This window comes from Coregonus lavaretus, assembly GCF_964263955.1.
Source record: "Coregonus lavaretus genome assembly, chromosome: 32".
NCBI classification, from domain to species: Eukaryota; Metazoa; Chordata; class Actinopteri; order Salmoniformes; family Salmonidae; genus Coregonus; species Coregonus lavaretus.
The window spans coordinates 18,976,367-18,991,680 of NC_140019.1; the positions used below are offsets into that span (position 1 = coordinate 18,976,367).

Consider the following 15,314-nt stretch of genomic DNA (forward strand, 5'->3'; position numbering starts at 1 on the left):
GTGCCTTTAACAATTGTGACACGCCTTAAAATAAAACAAACAAACAAATAAAATCCTCATCCCTCTTCTTTGGACCCATTTTTATAATAAACTTAGCTTTGTAGACTGTGTAAGATTAACTTGCAGTTTAAAGGGCATCATGTCAACCTATTCTTTTCTGCTCCCATTTGTCCTGCTGAGGTATGCCTTTTCGATTTAGTCCTTTTTTCAAGTGTAGGTGGAGAAGTTTCACAAATGTATTTTTAGTGCAGAGTCATGCTGGGGACCTCTCACATGCTGAAGTGATCACTCACTGGAGGCTTCGCCACCCAGGAGCCGTAGCCCTGCTGTGCTAGGTAGGACCTCAGCACACTCTTGGCCTCCTGGTAGGGCTTGGCCATCATCTAGAAAACCCATTAATGGGACATGGATTATTAATGCTAGACAATGGGACAGGAGACTTCACACAGAGGTTTTTTGAAAGGTAACAATATCTAAGAGGGTTTGTAATTGATCCTGTCCCACACCCACTCATGTTCTCCTAGTGTAGCTAGAGGGCAGGGCATGAATTGAAATTGAATGGAGCCTAACCGTAGTGTGGGGAGACGAGTTTCATTACCTTGGCCTCTCTGTAGGAGACTGTAGCCAGCAGGTCCCGTCTTGAGGCCTCCTTGGCCACCAGGTTGAAGCGACTCAGCATGGCTGCTTTACACAGGCGGCTGGCCAGGGCAGGGCCGCTCTTAAATGGAGACCTGACACACAAATCAACATGGTCGTTGTGAAGAAGTCAGCTAACAGAGCACCTGTAGATTTTCTGGGTTTTCAAGCCAGAATGGGGCCTATTTCATATCATGAAGGACATTAATTGAATATGCCTTCATTGGGGAAAGTCTGACTATAAAATTGTCTTACGCCTCCACCGTCTTGCCCTCCAGGCCATCCACCACCTCCAGGGAGACATCCCCCTGGCTCCAGTTGATGCCGTGGCTCCACTGGGAGTTGGTGTTGGCGCCACCCTCAGGGCACGCGGTGGACACCAGGCTGATGTGGGGCCGGTACACACAGTAGTACATGGGTAGGCGGGGGGTGATGCCGTCCACGCGCTGGTTCACCGCAATCTCCATACCCCGCACGTCACCGCAGCTCACGTCGCCTGCATTTGAGGACGATGGCAGAAACATTCGTCTTCATTTTACACCATTTGAAAGAAATCTATTCTTTGAAATCAGCCCGAGGGAAACAAGACGAGGAGAGAATGACAATTTTTTTGCAATCCAGCACTAAATCACCTGATACAACTTATGTGCTCGATGATCTGATGAGTTGATGCGTTAAATCAGGTGTGTTAGTGCAGAGATAGAACACAAACGTGCTGTCCACTGGGCTACCTAGGAGAATGGCGCCGGAGAAAATGGCTGCCGTTTTACAGCCCTCTAACCAATTGTACTATTATGTGTGTTTTTCCCGCGTTATTTGTAATTTGTTCTGTACATAATGTTTCTGCCATCGTCTCTTATAACCAAAAAGAGCTTCTGGATATCAGGACAGCGATTACTCACCTTGTATTGGACAAATATTTTTTCTTCAACAAGTCAGACGCGAAGGATATCCTACAGACACCCGACAAGGCCCAAATCCCCGTCATTCGCATGAGAACGAGACGGAGATATCGTGGACGTAGGTCGGGGTGCCTTGTAAGGATCCGACGGCGAGCGAGTATACTGCCTCTTCCATCAATCCTATTAGCCAATGTTCAATCATTTGAAAATAAATTAGATGACTTAAGATTACGGTTATCCTACCAACGGGACATTAAAAACTGTAGTATCTTATGTTTCACCGAGTCGTGGCTAAACGACGACATGGACAACATACAGCTAGCGGGCTATACGCTACATCGGCAGGATAGAACGGCTGACTCCGGTAAGACAAGGGGTGGTGTTCTGTGTATATTTGTAAACAACAGCTGGTGCACAAAATCAAATTCTAAGGAAGTATCAAGGTTTTGCTCGCCTGAGGTAGAGTATCTTATGATAAGCTGTAGACCACACTATTTACCAATAGATTTTTCATCTATATCTTTCATAGCTGTCTATTTACCACCACAAACCAATGCTGCCATTAAGATTGCACTGAATGAGCTGTATAAGGCCATATGTGAACAGCAAAACGCTCATCCAGAGGCAGCGCTCCTAGTGGCCGGGGACTTTAATGCAGGGAAACTGTTATGTGAATTATTTAACAAACTATTTTAGTGTCTCTGTGCGTCTCCCAAAAGGTTGTAAGTCTTTTGGGATTTAAGTAACGGCCAGAGTCCCGGTCTGCATAGTCAGAGATATTTATTCATTGAGAATTCTGCCATCACAATTTCAGAGTCCATCTTTTATACTCATACGTCATACAAAAAGAAATCCCTCCCCTCTGTAGGCGGGCTGTAGTTTTCCACTCTAAAACTGCTCTACTGACCTTCAGTTCACACACACACACACACACACATATACACACATGCATACACACATACATACACACACACACACACACACACACACATATCCTACTCCCTGCATTACTCAGTTATTGCCGTTCTCACAATATTCTGCACCATGTTTTCATAACAGTTTCTCCCCTCCCTTAATTGGGAGGCCTCTTTATCTTAGTTTCTCAGTTGTCTTTGTTGTCTGGCCTAACTCTTACTCACATTGCTAAATAGTGGCTCAATGCCATAGCCTTTACTGGTCCTACACTCACACATTTCTAACACATTATACACAGTTTCAGGGTGTAATAATTAGTCATTAATAATTAATCTATCAGAAACTTAAATCCGTTCTACCTCATTTCTACCAGCATGTTAAATGTGCAACCAGAGGAAAAAAAAACTCTAGACCACCTTTACTCCACACACAGAGACGCATACAAAGATCTCCCTCGCCCTCCATTTGGCAAATCTGACCATAACTCAATCCTCCTGATTCCTGCTTATAAGCAAAAACTAAAGCAGGAAGCACCAGTGACTTGGTTAATAAAAAAGTGGTCAGATGACGCAGATGCTAAGCTACAGGACTGTTTTGCTAGCACAGACTGGAACATGTTCCGGGATTCTTCAGATAGCATTGAGGAGTACACCACATCAGTCACTAGATTCATCAATAAGTGCATCGATGATGTCGTCCCCACAGTGACCGTACGTACATACCCCAACCAGAAGCCATGGATTACAGGCAACATCCGCACTGAGCTAAAGGGTAGCGGGACTCTAACCCGGACGCTTATAAGAAATCCCACTATGCCCTCCGACGAACCATCAAACAGGCAAAGAGTCAATACAGGACTAAGATTGAATCGTACTACACCGGCTCTGACGCTCGTCGGATGTGGCAGGGCTTGAAAACTATTACAGACTACAAAAGGAAGCACAGCCGCGAGCTGCCCAGTGACACAAGACTTCCAGACGAGCTAAACCACTTCTATGCTCGCTTCGAGGCAAGCAACACTGAAGCATGCATGAGCGCACCAGCTGTTCCGGATGACTATGTGATCACACTCTCCATAGCCGATGTGAGTAAGACTTTTAAGCAGGTCAACATTCACAAGGCCGCAGGGCCAGAAGGATTACCAGGATGTGTACTCTGAGCATGTGCTGACCAACTGGCAAGTGTCTTCACTGACATTTTCAACATGTCCCTGACTGAGTCTATAATACCAATATGTTCAAGCAGACCACCATAGTCCCCGTGCCCAAGGACACTAAGATAACCTGCCTAAATGACTACCGACTCGTAGCACTGACGTCTGTAGCCATGAAGTGCTTTGAAAGGCTGGTCATGGCTCACATCAACACCATTATCCCAGAAACCCTAGACCCACTCCAATTTGCATACCGCCCCAACAGATCCACAGATGATGCAATCTCTATTGCACTCCACACTGCCCTTTCCCACCTGGACAAGAGGAACACCTACGTGAGAATGCTATTCATTGACTACAGCTCAACATTCAACACCATAGTGCCCTCAAAGCTCATCACTAAGCTAAGGATCCTGGGACTAAACACCTCCCTCTGCAACTGGATCCTGGACTTCCTGACGGGCCGCCCCCAGGTGGTAAGGGTAGGTAACAACACATCTGCCACTCTGATCCTCAACACGGTGGCCCCTCAGGGGTGCGTGCTCAGTCCCCTCCTGTACTCCCTGTTCACCCATGACTGCATGGCCAGGCACGACTCCAACACCATCATTAAGTTTTCCGACGACACAACAGTGGTAGGCCTGATCACCGACAACGATGAGACAGCCTATAGGGAGGAGGTCAGGGACCTGGCCGTGTGGTGCCAGGACAACAACCTCTCCCTCAACGTGACCAAGACAAAGGAGATGATTGTGGACTACAGGAAAAAAAAGAGGACTGAGCACGCCCCCATTCTCATCGACGGGGCTGTAGTGGAACAGGTTGAGAGCTTCAAGTTCCTTGGTGTCCACATCACCAACTAACTATCATGGTCCAAACACACCAAGACAGTCGTGAAGAGGGCACGACAAAGCCTATTCCCCCTCAGGAGACTGAAAAGATTTGGCATGGGTCCTCAGATCCTCAAAAAATTCTACAGCTGCACCATCGAGAGCATCCTGACTGGTTGCATCACCGCCTGGTATGGCAACTGCTCGGCCTCCGACCGCAAGGCACTACAGAGGGTAGTGCGTACGGCCCAGTACATCACTGGGGCCAAGCTTCCTGCCATCCAGGACCTCTATACCAGGCGGTGTCAGAGGAAGGCCCTCAAAATTGTCAAAGACTCCAGCCACCCAAGTCATAGACTGTTCTCTCTGCTACCGCACGGCAAGCAGTACCGGAGTGCCAAGTCTAGGTCCAAAAGACTTCTCAACAGCTTCTACCCCCAGGCCATAAGACTCCTGAACAGCTAATCATGGCTACCCGGACTATTTGCACTGCCCCCCCCCACCCCCCACCACATATTTTTACGCTGCTGCTACTCTGTTAATTATTTATGCAGTCACTTTAACTCTACCCACATGTACATATTACTTCAACTACCTCAACTAGCCGGTGCCCCCGCACATTGACTCTGCACCGGTACCCCCCTGTATATATAGCCTCCCTACTGTTATTTTATTTTACTTCTGCTCTTTTTTGTTGTTTTATTTGACTTTTTTATTAAAAAATAAATGCACTGTTGGTTAAGGGCTGTAAGTAAGCATTTCACTGTAATGTCTGCACCTGTTGTATTCGGCGCATGTGGCCAATAAAATTTGATTTGATTTGACTGAAATTGAGAAACAATGCTTTTCAGACTATTGAGGTGTGACCTATGATTGAGGGACTTGCCTACGAGGATGCTGCTGACGTAGATGGGCTCAGTGAAGTGACTGAGCAGGGCTCCCTGGAAACCCAGCACCTGCCACTGGGTGATCTTGTCACTGGCCGACATGCTGACCACCCGGGAGGTGGCCTGGTCGAAGGTGGGGGAGAAGACTGAGAACACCTTGCCCTCCACCGTCACGTGCAGGCTGATCTGATTGTTCACCTCCCAGGCTGAGATGGAGAGCGGATTCAGGCGCCTGAGGGGAGAAAAAAAAAATCAAGGCTGAAGGGACAGACAGGCTGGAAAAGATCAACTTGGCTGTAAGCTGGTGGGGCATAAGAAGTTGTAGAGGTGCCAGTCACTAACAGATTGGAGGGGATCTGGGCGGCTCCTTTGGGCATCTGGTTCATGTACAGGTGGAGCGTGATGTCGCTCTTCAGACTGAGCAGCTTGGTGTTCTCGTCCTGCTGGAACATGGACTTCTCCTCAAGGCTGCGATTCTTACTGAAGAACAGCAACAGGTGCCTGTACAGATAACTGCAAATAAAACATGATTATACAGGTATAACTACTACAAACTATTATGCATATTTGGTACCCTGAAAGTTATATGAAATAGGGGAATGTTTGTATGGAATCATCTTGGTGCTCTAAAGTTTATAGGGTGAACATTGTAGGAGGCTGAGACATAATTAATTAAATTATTTAATGCATTTTTATTGAATATCGCTGGGTTGTAGTGAGAGAGGTTGGGAAAAATATAACCAGCTTTGTCAGGTTCATTTGTAATTGCCCTTGACTGACTTATGATGTTCTAAATTACATGATCTAAGCAGTGTTCTCAGAGCGTGGAAAAATTCCAGGAAATACAACAGGAACCACATAAGAACAATCTAATCTTTCTCAGAACCATCTTTGCTTCCTGGACATAAAATGTCGCTCTGGATAATGACTAAAATGTAAAAATGTAAATAAATAAAAAAGGGTGTTTTGAAGGTGTGTTTTTTCACATTCATTTACAATCATAAATACACTGAGATAAACGTACCGCATCAGTGATCTCCTTGCTGTTACAACTGCATGGGAGTCGTGGAGAACCCGTCCATTTGGTGTAGCGCTCTCCTTAGTGTTGTAATTCCCTGTTCCAATGGCCACCACTTCACATCCACTGGCTGGATGGATGATCATGGGCCACGCACAGAGAACACATTTACCGGTAACGTTCATAATAGCAACTTAAAATGTAACCAACAAAATGAAAAACGTGCCTTCGGAAAGTATTCAGAACCATTGACTTTTTCCACATTGTTACGTTACAGCCTTTTTCTAAAATTGATTAAATACATTTAAAAAATCCTCAGAAATCTACACACAATATCCAATGATGAAGCGCAAACATGTTTAGAATTTTTTGCAAATGTACTACAAATAAAAAACAGAAATACCTTATTTACATATGTAAATACGGGTCTGAAAACATAAGTATTTGAAATTGAGCTCAGGTGAACCCTGTTTCCATTGATCATCCTTGAGATGTTTCTACAACTTGATTGGAGTCCACCTGTGGTAAATTCAATTGATTGGGCATGATTTGGAAAGGCAAACACCTGTCTATATAAGGTCCCACAGTTGACAGTGCATGTCAGAGCAAAAACCAAGCCATGAGGTCGAAGGAATTGTCCGTAGAGCTCCGAGACAGGATTGTGTCGAGGCACAGATCTGGGGAAGGCTACCAAAAAATGTCTGCAGCAATGAAGGTCCCCAAGAACACAGTGGCCTCCATCATTCTTAAATGGAAGAAGTTTGCAACTTCAAGACTTTTCCTAGAGCTGGCCGCCCAGCCAAACTGACCAATCGGGGGAGAAGGGCCTTGGTCAGGGAGGTGACCAAGAACCCGACGGTCACTCTGACAGAGCTCTAGGATTTCTCTGAGATCTCTGCAGCACTCCAACAAATCAGGCCTTTATGGTAGAGTGGCCAGACAGAAGCCACTCCTCAGTAAAAAGGCACATGACAGCCCGCTTGGAGTTTGCCAAAATGCACCTAAAGACTCTCAGACCATGAGAAACAAGATTCTCTGGTCTGATTGAACTCTTTGGCCTGAATGACAAGCGTCACATCTGGAAGAAACATGGCACCATCCCTACGGTGAAGCATGGTGGTGGCAGGATCATGATATGTGGGGATGTTTTTCAGCAGCAGGGACTGGGAGACTAGTCAGGATCGAAGGAAAGATGAACGAAGCAAAGTACAGAGAGATCCTTCATGAAAACCTGCTCCAGAGCGCTCAGGACCTCAGACTGGGAAAAAGGTTCACCTTCCAACAGGACAACAACCCTAAGCACACAGCAAAGACAATGCAGGAGTGGCTTCAGGACAAGTCTGTGAATGTCCTTGAGTGGCCCAGCCAGAGACAGACTTGAACCCGATCAAACATCTCTGGAGAGACCTGAAAATACCTGTGCAGCGACACTCCCCATCCAACCTGACAGAGCTTGAGAGGATCTGCAGAGAAGAATGGGAGAAACTCCCCAAATACAGGTGTGCCAAGCTTGTAGCGTCATACCCAAGAAGACTTGAGGCTGTAATCGCTGCCAAAGGTGCTTCAACAAAGTACTGAGTAAATCGTTTGAATACTTATGTATTGTCATATTTCAGGTTTTTTTTTTAAATAAATTTCTAAACACCTGTTTTTGCAGTGTCATTATGGGGTATTGTGTGTAGATTGAGGGGGGAAAAACTATTACATTCATTTTAGAATAAGGCTGTAACGTAACAAAATGTAGAAAAAGAATATATATACAGTGGGGGGAAAAAGTATTTAGTCAGCCACCAATTGTGCAAGTTCTCCCACTTAGAAAGATGAGAGAGGCCTGTAATTTTCATCATAGGTACACGTCAACTGTGACAGACAAATTGAGAGAAAAAAAATCCTGAAATCACATTGTAGGATTTTTAATGAATTTATTTGCTAATTATGGTGGAAAATAAGTATTTGGTCACCTACAAACAAGCAAGATTTCTGGCTCTCACAGACCTGTAACTTCTTCTTTAAGAGGCTCCTCTGTCCTCCACTCGTTACCTGTATTAATGGCACCTGTTTGAACTTGTTATCAGTATAAAAGACACCTGTCCACAACCTCAAACAGTCACACTCCAAACTCCACTATGGCCAAGACCAAAGAGCTGTCAAAGGACAACAGAAACAAAATTGTATACCTGCACCAGGCTAGGAAGACTGAATCTGCAATAGGTAAGCAGCTTGGTTTGAAGAAATCAACTGTGGGAGCAATTATTAGGAAATGGAAGACATACAAGACCACTGATAATCTCCCTCGATCTGGGGCTCCACGCAAGGTCTCACCCCGTGGGGTCAAAATGATCACAAGAACGGTGAGCAAAAATCCCAGAACCACACGGGGGGACCTAGTGAATGACCTGCAGAGAGCTGGGACCAAAGTAACAAAGCCTACCATCAGTAACACACTACGCCGCCAGGGACTCAAATCCTGCAGTGCCAGACGTGTCCCCCTGCTTAAGCCAGTACATGTCCAGGCCCGTCTGAAGTTTGCTAGAGTGCATTTGGATGATCCAGAAGAGGATTGGGAGAATGTCATATGGTCAGATGAAACCAAAATATAACTTTTTGGTAAAAACTCAACTCGTCGTGTTTGGAGGACAAAGAATGCTGAGTTGCATCCAAAGAACACCATACCTACTGTGAAGCATGGGGGTGGAAACATCATGCTTTGGGGCTGTTTTTCTGCAAAGGGACCAGGACGACTGATCCGTGTAAAGGAAAGAATGAATGGGGCCATGTATCGTGAGATTTTGAGTGAAAACCTCCTTCCATCAGCAAGGGCATTGAAGATGAAACGTGGCTGGGTCTTTCAGCATGACAATGATCCCAAACACACCGCCCGGGCAACGAAGGAGTGGCTTCGTAAGAAGCATTTCAAGGTCCTGGAGTGGCCTAGCCAGTCTCCAGATCTCAACCCCATAGAACATTTTTGGAGGGAGTTGAAAGTCCATGTTGCCCAGCGACAGCCCCAAAACATCACTGCTCTAGAGGAGATCTGCATGGAGGAATGGGCCAAAATACCAGCAACAGTGTGTGAAAACCTTGTGAAGACTTACAGAAAACGTTTGACCTGTGTCATTGCCAACAATGGGTATATAACAGTATTGAGAAACTTTTGTTATTGACCAAATACTTATTTTCCACCATAATTTGCAAATAAATTCATTAAAAATCCTACAATGTGATTTTCTGGATTTTTTTTCCTCATTTTGTCTGTCATAGTTGACGTGTACCTATGATGAAAATTACAGGCCTCTCTCATCTTTTTAAGTGGGAGAACTTGCACAATTGGTGGCTGACTAAATACTTTTTTCCCCCACTGTACACACATACACACAGTACCAGCCAAAAGTTGACACACCTACTCATTCAGGGTTTTTTCTTTATTTTTTACTATTTTCTACATTGTACAATAATAGTGAAGACATCAAAACTATGAAATAACACATGGAATCATGTAGTAACCAAAAAAGTTTTTAACAAATCAAAATACTTTTGTTTGAGATTCTTCAAACAGCCATCCTTTGCCTTGATGACAGCTTTGCACACTCTTGGCATTCTCTCAACCAGCTTCACCTGGAATGCTTTTCCAACAGTCTTTAAGGAGTTCCCACATATGCTAAGCACTTGTTGGCTGCTTTTCCTTCACTCTGCCGTCCGACTCATCCAAAACTATCTCAATTGGGTTGAGGTCTGGGGATTGTGGAGGCCAGGTAATCTGATGCAGCACTCAATCACTATCCTTCTTGGTAAAATAGCCCTTACATAGCCTAGAGGTGTGTTGGGCCATTGTCCTGTTGAAAAACAAATGATAGTCTCACTAAGCCCAAACCAGATGGGATGGCGTATCGCTTCAGAATGCTGTGGTAGCCATGCTGGTTAAGTGTGCCTTGAATTCTAAATAAATCACACAGTGTCACCAGCAAAGTACCCCCACAACATAACACCTCCTCCTCCATGAGTTACGGTGAGAACTACACATGCGGAGATCATACATTCACCCACACTTCGTCTCACAAAGACACGGTGGCTGGAACCAAAAATATCCAATTTGGACTCCAGACCAAAGGACACATTTCCACCAGTCTAATGTCCATTGCTCGTGTTTCTTGGCCCAAGCAAGTCTCTTCTTCTTATTGGTGTCCTTTAGTAGTGGTTTCTTTGCAGCAATGAAGGCCTGATTCACACAGTCTCCTCTGAACAGTTGATGTTGAGATATGTCTGTTACTTGAACTCTGTGAAGCATTTATTTGGGCTGCAACTTCTGAGGCTGGTAACTCTCTAATGAACGTATCCTCTGCAGCAGAGGTAACTCTGGGTCTTCCATTCCTGTGGCGGTCCTCATGAGAGCCAGTTTCATCATAGCGATTGATGGTTTTTGCGACTGCACTTGAAGAAACGTTCAAAGTTCTTGAAATGTTCCGTATTGACTGACCTTCATGTCTTAAAGTAATGGACTGTCGTTTCTCTTTGCTTATTTGAGCTGTTCTTGCCATAATATGGACTTGGTATTTTACCAAATAGGGCTATCTTCTGTATACACCCCCCCCCCCTTGCCTTGTCACAACACAACTGATTGGCTCAAATGCATTAGGGAAAGAAATTCCACAAATTAACTTTTAAGGCACATCTGTTAATTGAAATGCATTCCAGGTGACTACCTCATGAAGCTGGTTGAGAGAATGCCCCAAAAGTGTGCAAAGCTGTCATCAAGGAAAAGGGTGGCTATTTGAAGAATCTCAAATAAAAAATATATTTTCATTTGTTTAACACTTTTTTGTTTACTACATGATCCCATGTGTTATTTCATAGTTTTGATGTCTTCACTATTATTCTACAATGTAGAAAATAGTAAAAATAAAGAAAAACCCTTGAATGAGTAGGTGTTCTAAAACTTTTGATCGGTAGTGTGTATATATATATATATATTTATATTTAAAACATTTAAATGTAGCCAATATATAACCAGACATGGAAGAAGAGTGTCTCCCAGTGCCGCCTTGCTTACGTGACTGAGTGATAAATGCTGCCACTGTGCTCCTGCAGGCAGAGAACTCAGGGTAGCTGTCCATCAGCTTACTCAGCAGCTCTCTCACTGCCTGGGGAACATGCTCGTTGATGGGGTTCTTACGCTCTGCAGTACAGTAGGGGGAAACAACACCATCACTGCTCAATGCCCAGAAACAACCCCTAACATGTAATTGCAGATCAAAATCGAAGAGTTTTAAACAACTTTGACAAACAATGTGCTTTCCAACAACTACAAAACAGAAATAAAATAACAATAATTAAATAAGAAATGACTTGCCATAAATGGCTCTTCCAGGATGGATCTCTGAGCCTATAGTCTGACTCTCTTTCACTGGCAAGGGAGGAGGGCCATCTGAAACCCCACACACACAATATTATATTGACAGTCCATTTACAAACCATTCCCTAAAACATTGAATTTGAATCGAAAATCTATTTCCAATCCCAGAGATTTAATCAAACTAGTTGGTACAGCTATTCACCCAATGCCTCTGGAAGCAGAGAATCTCCATCCAAGGTGGGCAGCAGGTCCTCAAGGGCCAGCTGGGCTGCTCTGGCCCTGGCCTCCTTCTTATTGATCCCCATCCCAGTCTTGTACTTCACCCCGTCAACCACGACACAGAAGGCAAAGTAGAAACCTGGGATGTTACCTGGAGATGCATCATATCATATTACTGACCATGTATATACACTGCCATGAATAAGAGCCTATGGATGGAGGATCAATGTAGGACATGGTTTGAGACGTACCTGTGGTTACCGTTTCCTTTAACTCAACCTGGAACTGTAGAACCTGAGAGAGCTGGTACAGAGCTGACACTGCCTGGGTCTCACCCCGCTTGTACCGGTCAATCAACTCTTGGGGAATGCTTTTTGATCTGATGCCACCACCTGTGGCAGAACAACAAGACAACCAAACATCAGTTTCTGGTGCTAGTGCTCTAGTGGGATGGGTGACCATTTTCACCTTCACAAACTGTAACCACAGAAACCAACAGGACCCATCCCTTTCACAACATTTACTTAGGCTTACAATTGGTGTTGCATGCCGGGTCAAGGAGGTTGTTAACTTCTGAGACAGCTGGAGACACATATGCCACTGTCAATCCAGGTGGGGCACAAATATTTTTCTTGAGGATTTGGGCAAAGCTGGCACCCCTGGAACCACGAAATGATCCACCTCGAGTCCAAGCCATCTTGGAAACTGAAGAGAAAGAGTAACATGTCATTAATGATAAGATAGCAGCCATATGTTATTTTCCCAAAGTTGGTCATAGGTTTTCGCACTGGACTGCAAATAGGCTTTGCCCAACTTCCAGTAGCCTGGATGCCAGTCTCTGCTCTCTTGCTCGTTATTGAATTGCAATTGCAACTCTGACACTAGAGGGCAGTATTTACACATTTTTGGAGTTGTTGGTAAGAGAGTAGCTACCTAGTTGGAATGCATTGCTTGACTGCCATGAGGGTGATAAGCACAATATATTTTGCAAACTGCTGCACCCCAAAAGATTCATTCTCGAGTTCCAGTTTGTTGAGCTGACTGTAGGTTTTGGTTCTACAAAGCTGTCTCCATCATACCATTCAATAATTAATTAATTGCATTTCATGCAAACATGTATTTTTTCCTTCTCCATGTTGTTATTGCTGCCTGCAGCATGATCTATTACACACCGGTAGTGTCCATCGTCCCCGCCTGTCGGGCACTGTTTCCCTGCAATTCTGTTAATGACGGTGAGGGCAGGTGTTCAGCAGGTGAGAGCGAAGGACACTGTGTGCCAGCTAGTCCTAAAGAGGCCTCCGGTACACAGCAGGCGGGAGCTAGCTAGCTAACTAGCACACGGTGTCGCCCCTGCCTCCCGCCTGCTGTGTAACGGAGTAGTTAGAGGTAGGCGGGGGCAACACCAGTAGACAGTGTCCTTTGCCCCTGCCTGTTGGACACGGTTTTCTCCAGTACACAACAGGTGGGGGCGACGCCGTGTGCTAGCTAGCTAACTAGCAAGCTAGCACACAGTGTAGCTAGCTAGTTAGCACACTGTGTCAATCCAGCCTCCTGCCTGCTGTACTAGTGGGAGGCGGGGGCGACTGGTAGACAGTGTCCTTTGGGCACTGTTTTCCCGCAGTTCTGTTAATGATGGTGAGGGCAGGTAGGAGTGAAAACTCAAATACTTTTATTTCCCTTTTGACTCAAAGGGGCAATGGGATGCTTGAGAGGGGGGTGTTCATGAAGGAACCAATGGGATGCTCTCGGGGGAACTCCCCGAATTGCCGGCTGCAGTTGCACACTATTGGCTGAGTCTGAGGAGCATGTATTAATACTGCTGACAGTCTATGGAGCGAGATACCTGCCAAAAGGTTGAACGTACGTATCGTTAGGATTGTAAGAAAATCCATATGTAAATTGTTATGATCATAAGAAAAGCCATGTGTGAAACATGAAATATTATAGTGAAATGTCATCTGTGAATATACAAACACCATGTTAGAATTTCGGACCAACATTTTAGGCTTGAACAAATCTTGTGTTGCAATTCTGACGTACAAGAATACCTTCCAGGTTTTTGGCAGTTTCATCTCACCAACAAAAAAATAAAACGTACACCAAACGGCCTGTGAGTAGTGCTACACAAACAAGCATAACACAGTATAAAAAAAACTGAAGTCAGGGAAACCGGAAAGAGGTATCCTGCACTAGCTGTATTATGCCTACAACAGGGAAGTTTCAGTCCGCTAGATGCATCTCTACAGCATGGGCATATCTCTGGATGATGTGGACATCCCCATGCATGCACCTTATCAAAATATGACTAATTCAATATTGCACCATCACATTCTCTGGGCTCTGTCTGCAATTATAACCAGTAGTATCTACCAGGAATAATGAAACCGAATAATAACAGATGTTTGGTGAATCTATGAATTATGTATGACCACTGGAGTCTTTGCCACAAAATATTTATTTATAGAATATTTCATCACTCTAAATCTTGCCAAACATATTCTGTAGGAGGGGTTAATATGAATGTACATTTTTATGGCATGCAGCCATAGTCATTATACCGTAATGTAGGCCTATTTGCCTACTAGCCAAATAAAGTGCAGAGCATGCACGATACGTGCAACTTGTCATTCCAACATATTTGAACATTGAATGAATCCTTCATTCAGTTCAGTCAGTATGTCATCTATTCAGTCATTTGTCTGAGTTGCAATAGGAACTAAATCAAAGAGAATAGAACTGACTTATCCATTTGTTTATTGAAAAACGTGTGTTTTCAAAATTATCTAAATTCCTAAAGTTCTTTAGCCTATCACTTTAATTGAGGCCTATCCCCCCCCCCCCCCCAACAAAAAAAATCAAACGCCTTCACTTTTTGTAGGCATTGCAATTTAGGCTATAATTTTGGGTACTGGCGTCTTGCGGAATAATTTTTGAACTCTATTTGTGTTTTAGAACTGTTTTTATTATATGCCTCCCCTTAAAAAGAGACCCTAGCTCACAGGCCTCTAAATAAATGTTTAACAAAATAGTTGAAGAAGCACGTGCAGTGGCTGATAGGGAAAACAGATCTGGCAATAAGAATAGGATAGCCTTGACCATTTGGGACCCCTTGGATATTTCGCTCAGGACAGGTTATAGCCAAGACTGGGGGCGGCGCACAATTGGCCCAGCGTCGTCCATGGTAGGGGAGGGAATGGCCGGCAGGGATGTAGCTCAGTCGGTAGAGCATGGCGTTTGCAACGCCAGGGTTGTGGGTTCGATTCCCACGGGGGGCTAGTATGAAAAAATAAAAAATGTATGTAGTCGCTCACAACTAATCTTCACCTTTCCCCCTTCTGATAACCAGGTGGCGAATCGCATCTCTGCATGTCTGGCAGACATATCAGTGTGGATGACGGATCACC

The 15,314-nt window shown here is 44.6% G+C and overlaps 1 protein-coding gene across 1 annotated transcript; it reads right to left on the minus strand.

The window, feature by feature from the left end:
• Positions 1 to 269: 269 nt before the first annotated feature.
• adad1 (adenosine deaminase domain containing 1 (testis-specific)) lies at positions 270 to 12,607 on the minus strand (the record flags this gene model as incomplete). The annotated part of the gene is made up of 11 exons (XM_084149711.1): positions 270 to 383; positions 599 to 731; positions 892 to 1,132; positions 5,323 to 5,555; positions 5,666 to 5,836; positions 6,348 to 6,471; positions 11,389 to 11,514; positions 11,689 to 11,763; positions 11,894 to 12,061; positions 12,162 to 12,302; positions 12,445 to 12,607. 11 exons carry the CDS (start codon positions 12,605 to 12,607, stop codon positions 270 to 272), a joined length of 1,689 nt encoding a protein of 562 aa, XP_084005837.1.
• Between the last annotated feature and the right edge of the window lie 2,707 nt (positions 12,608 to 15,314).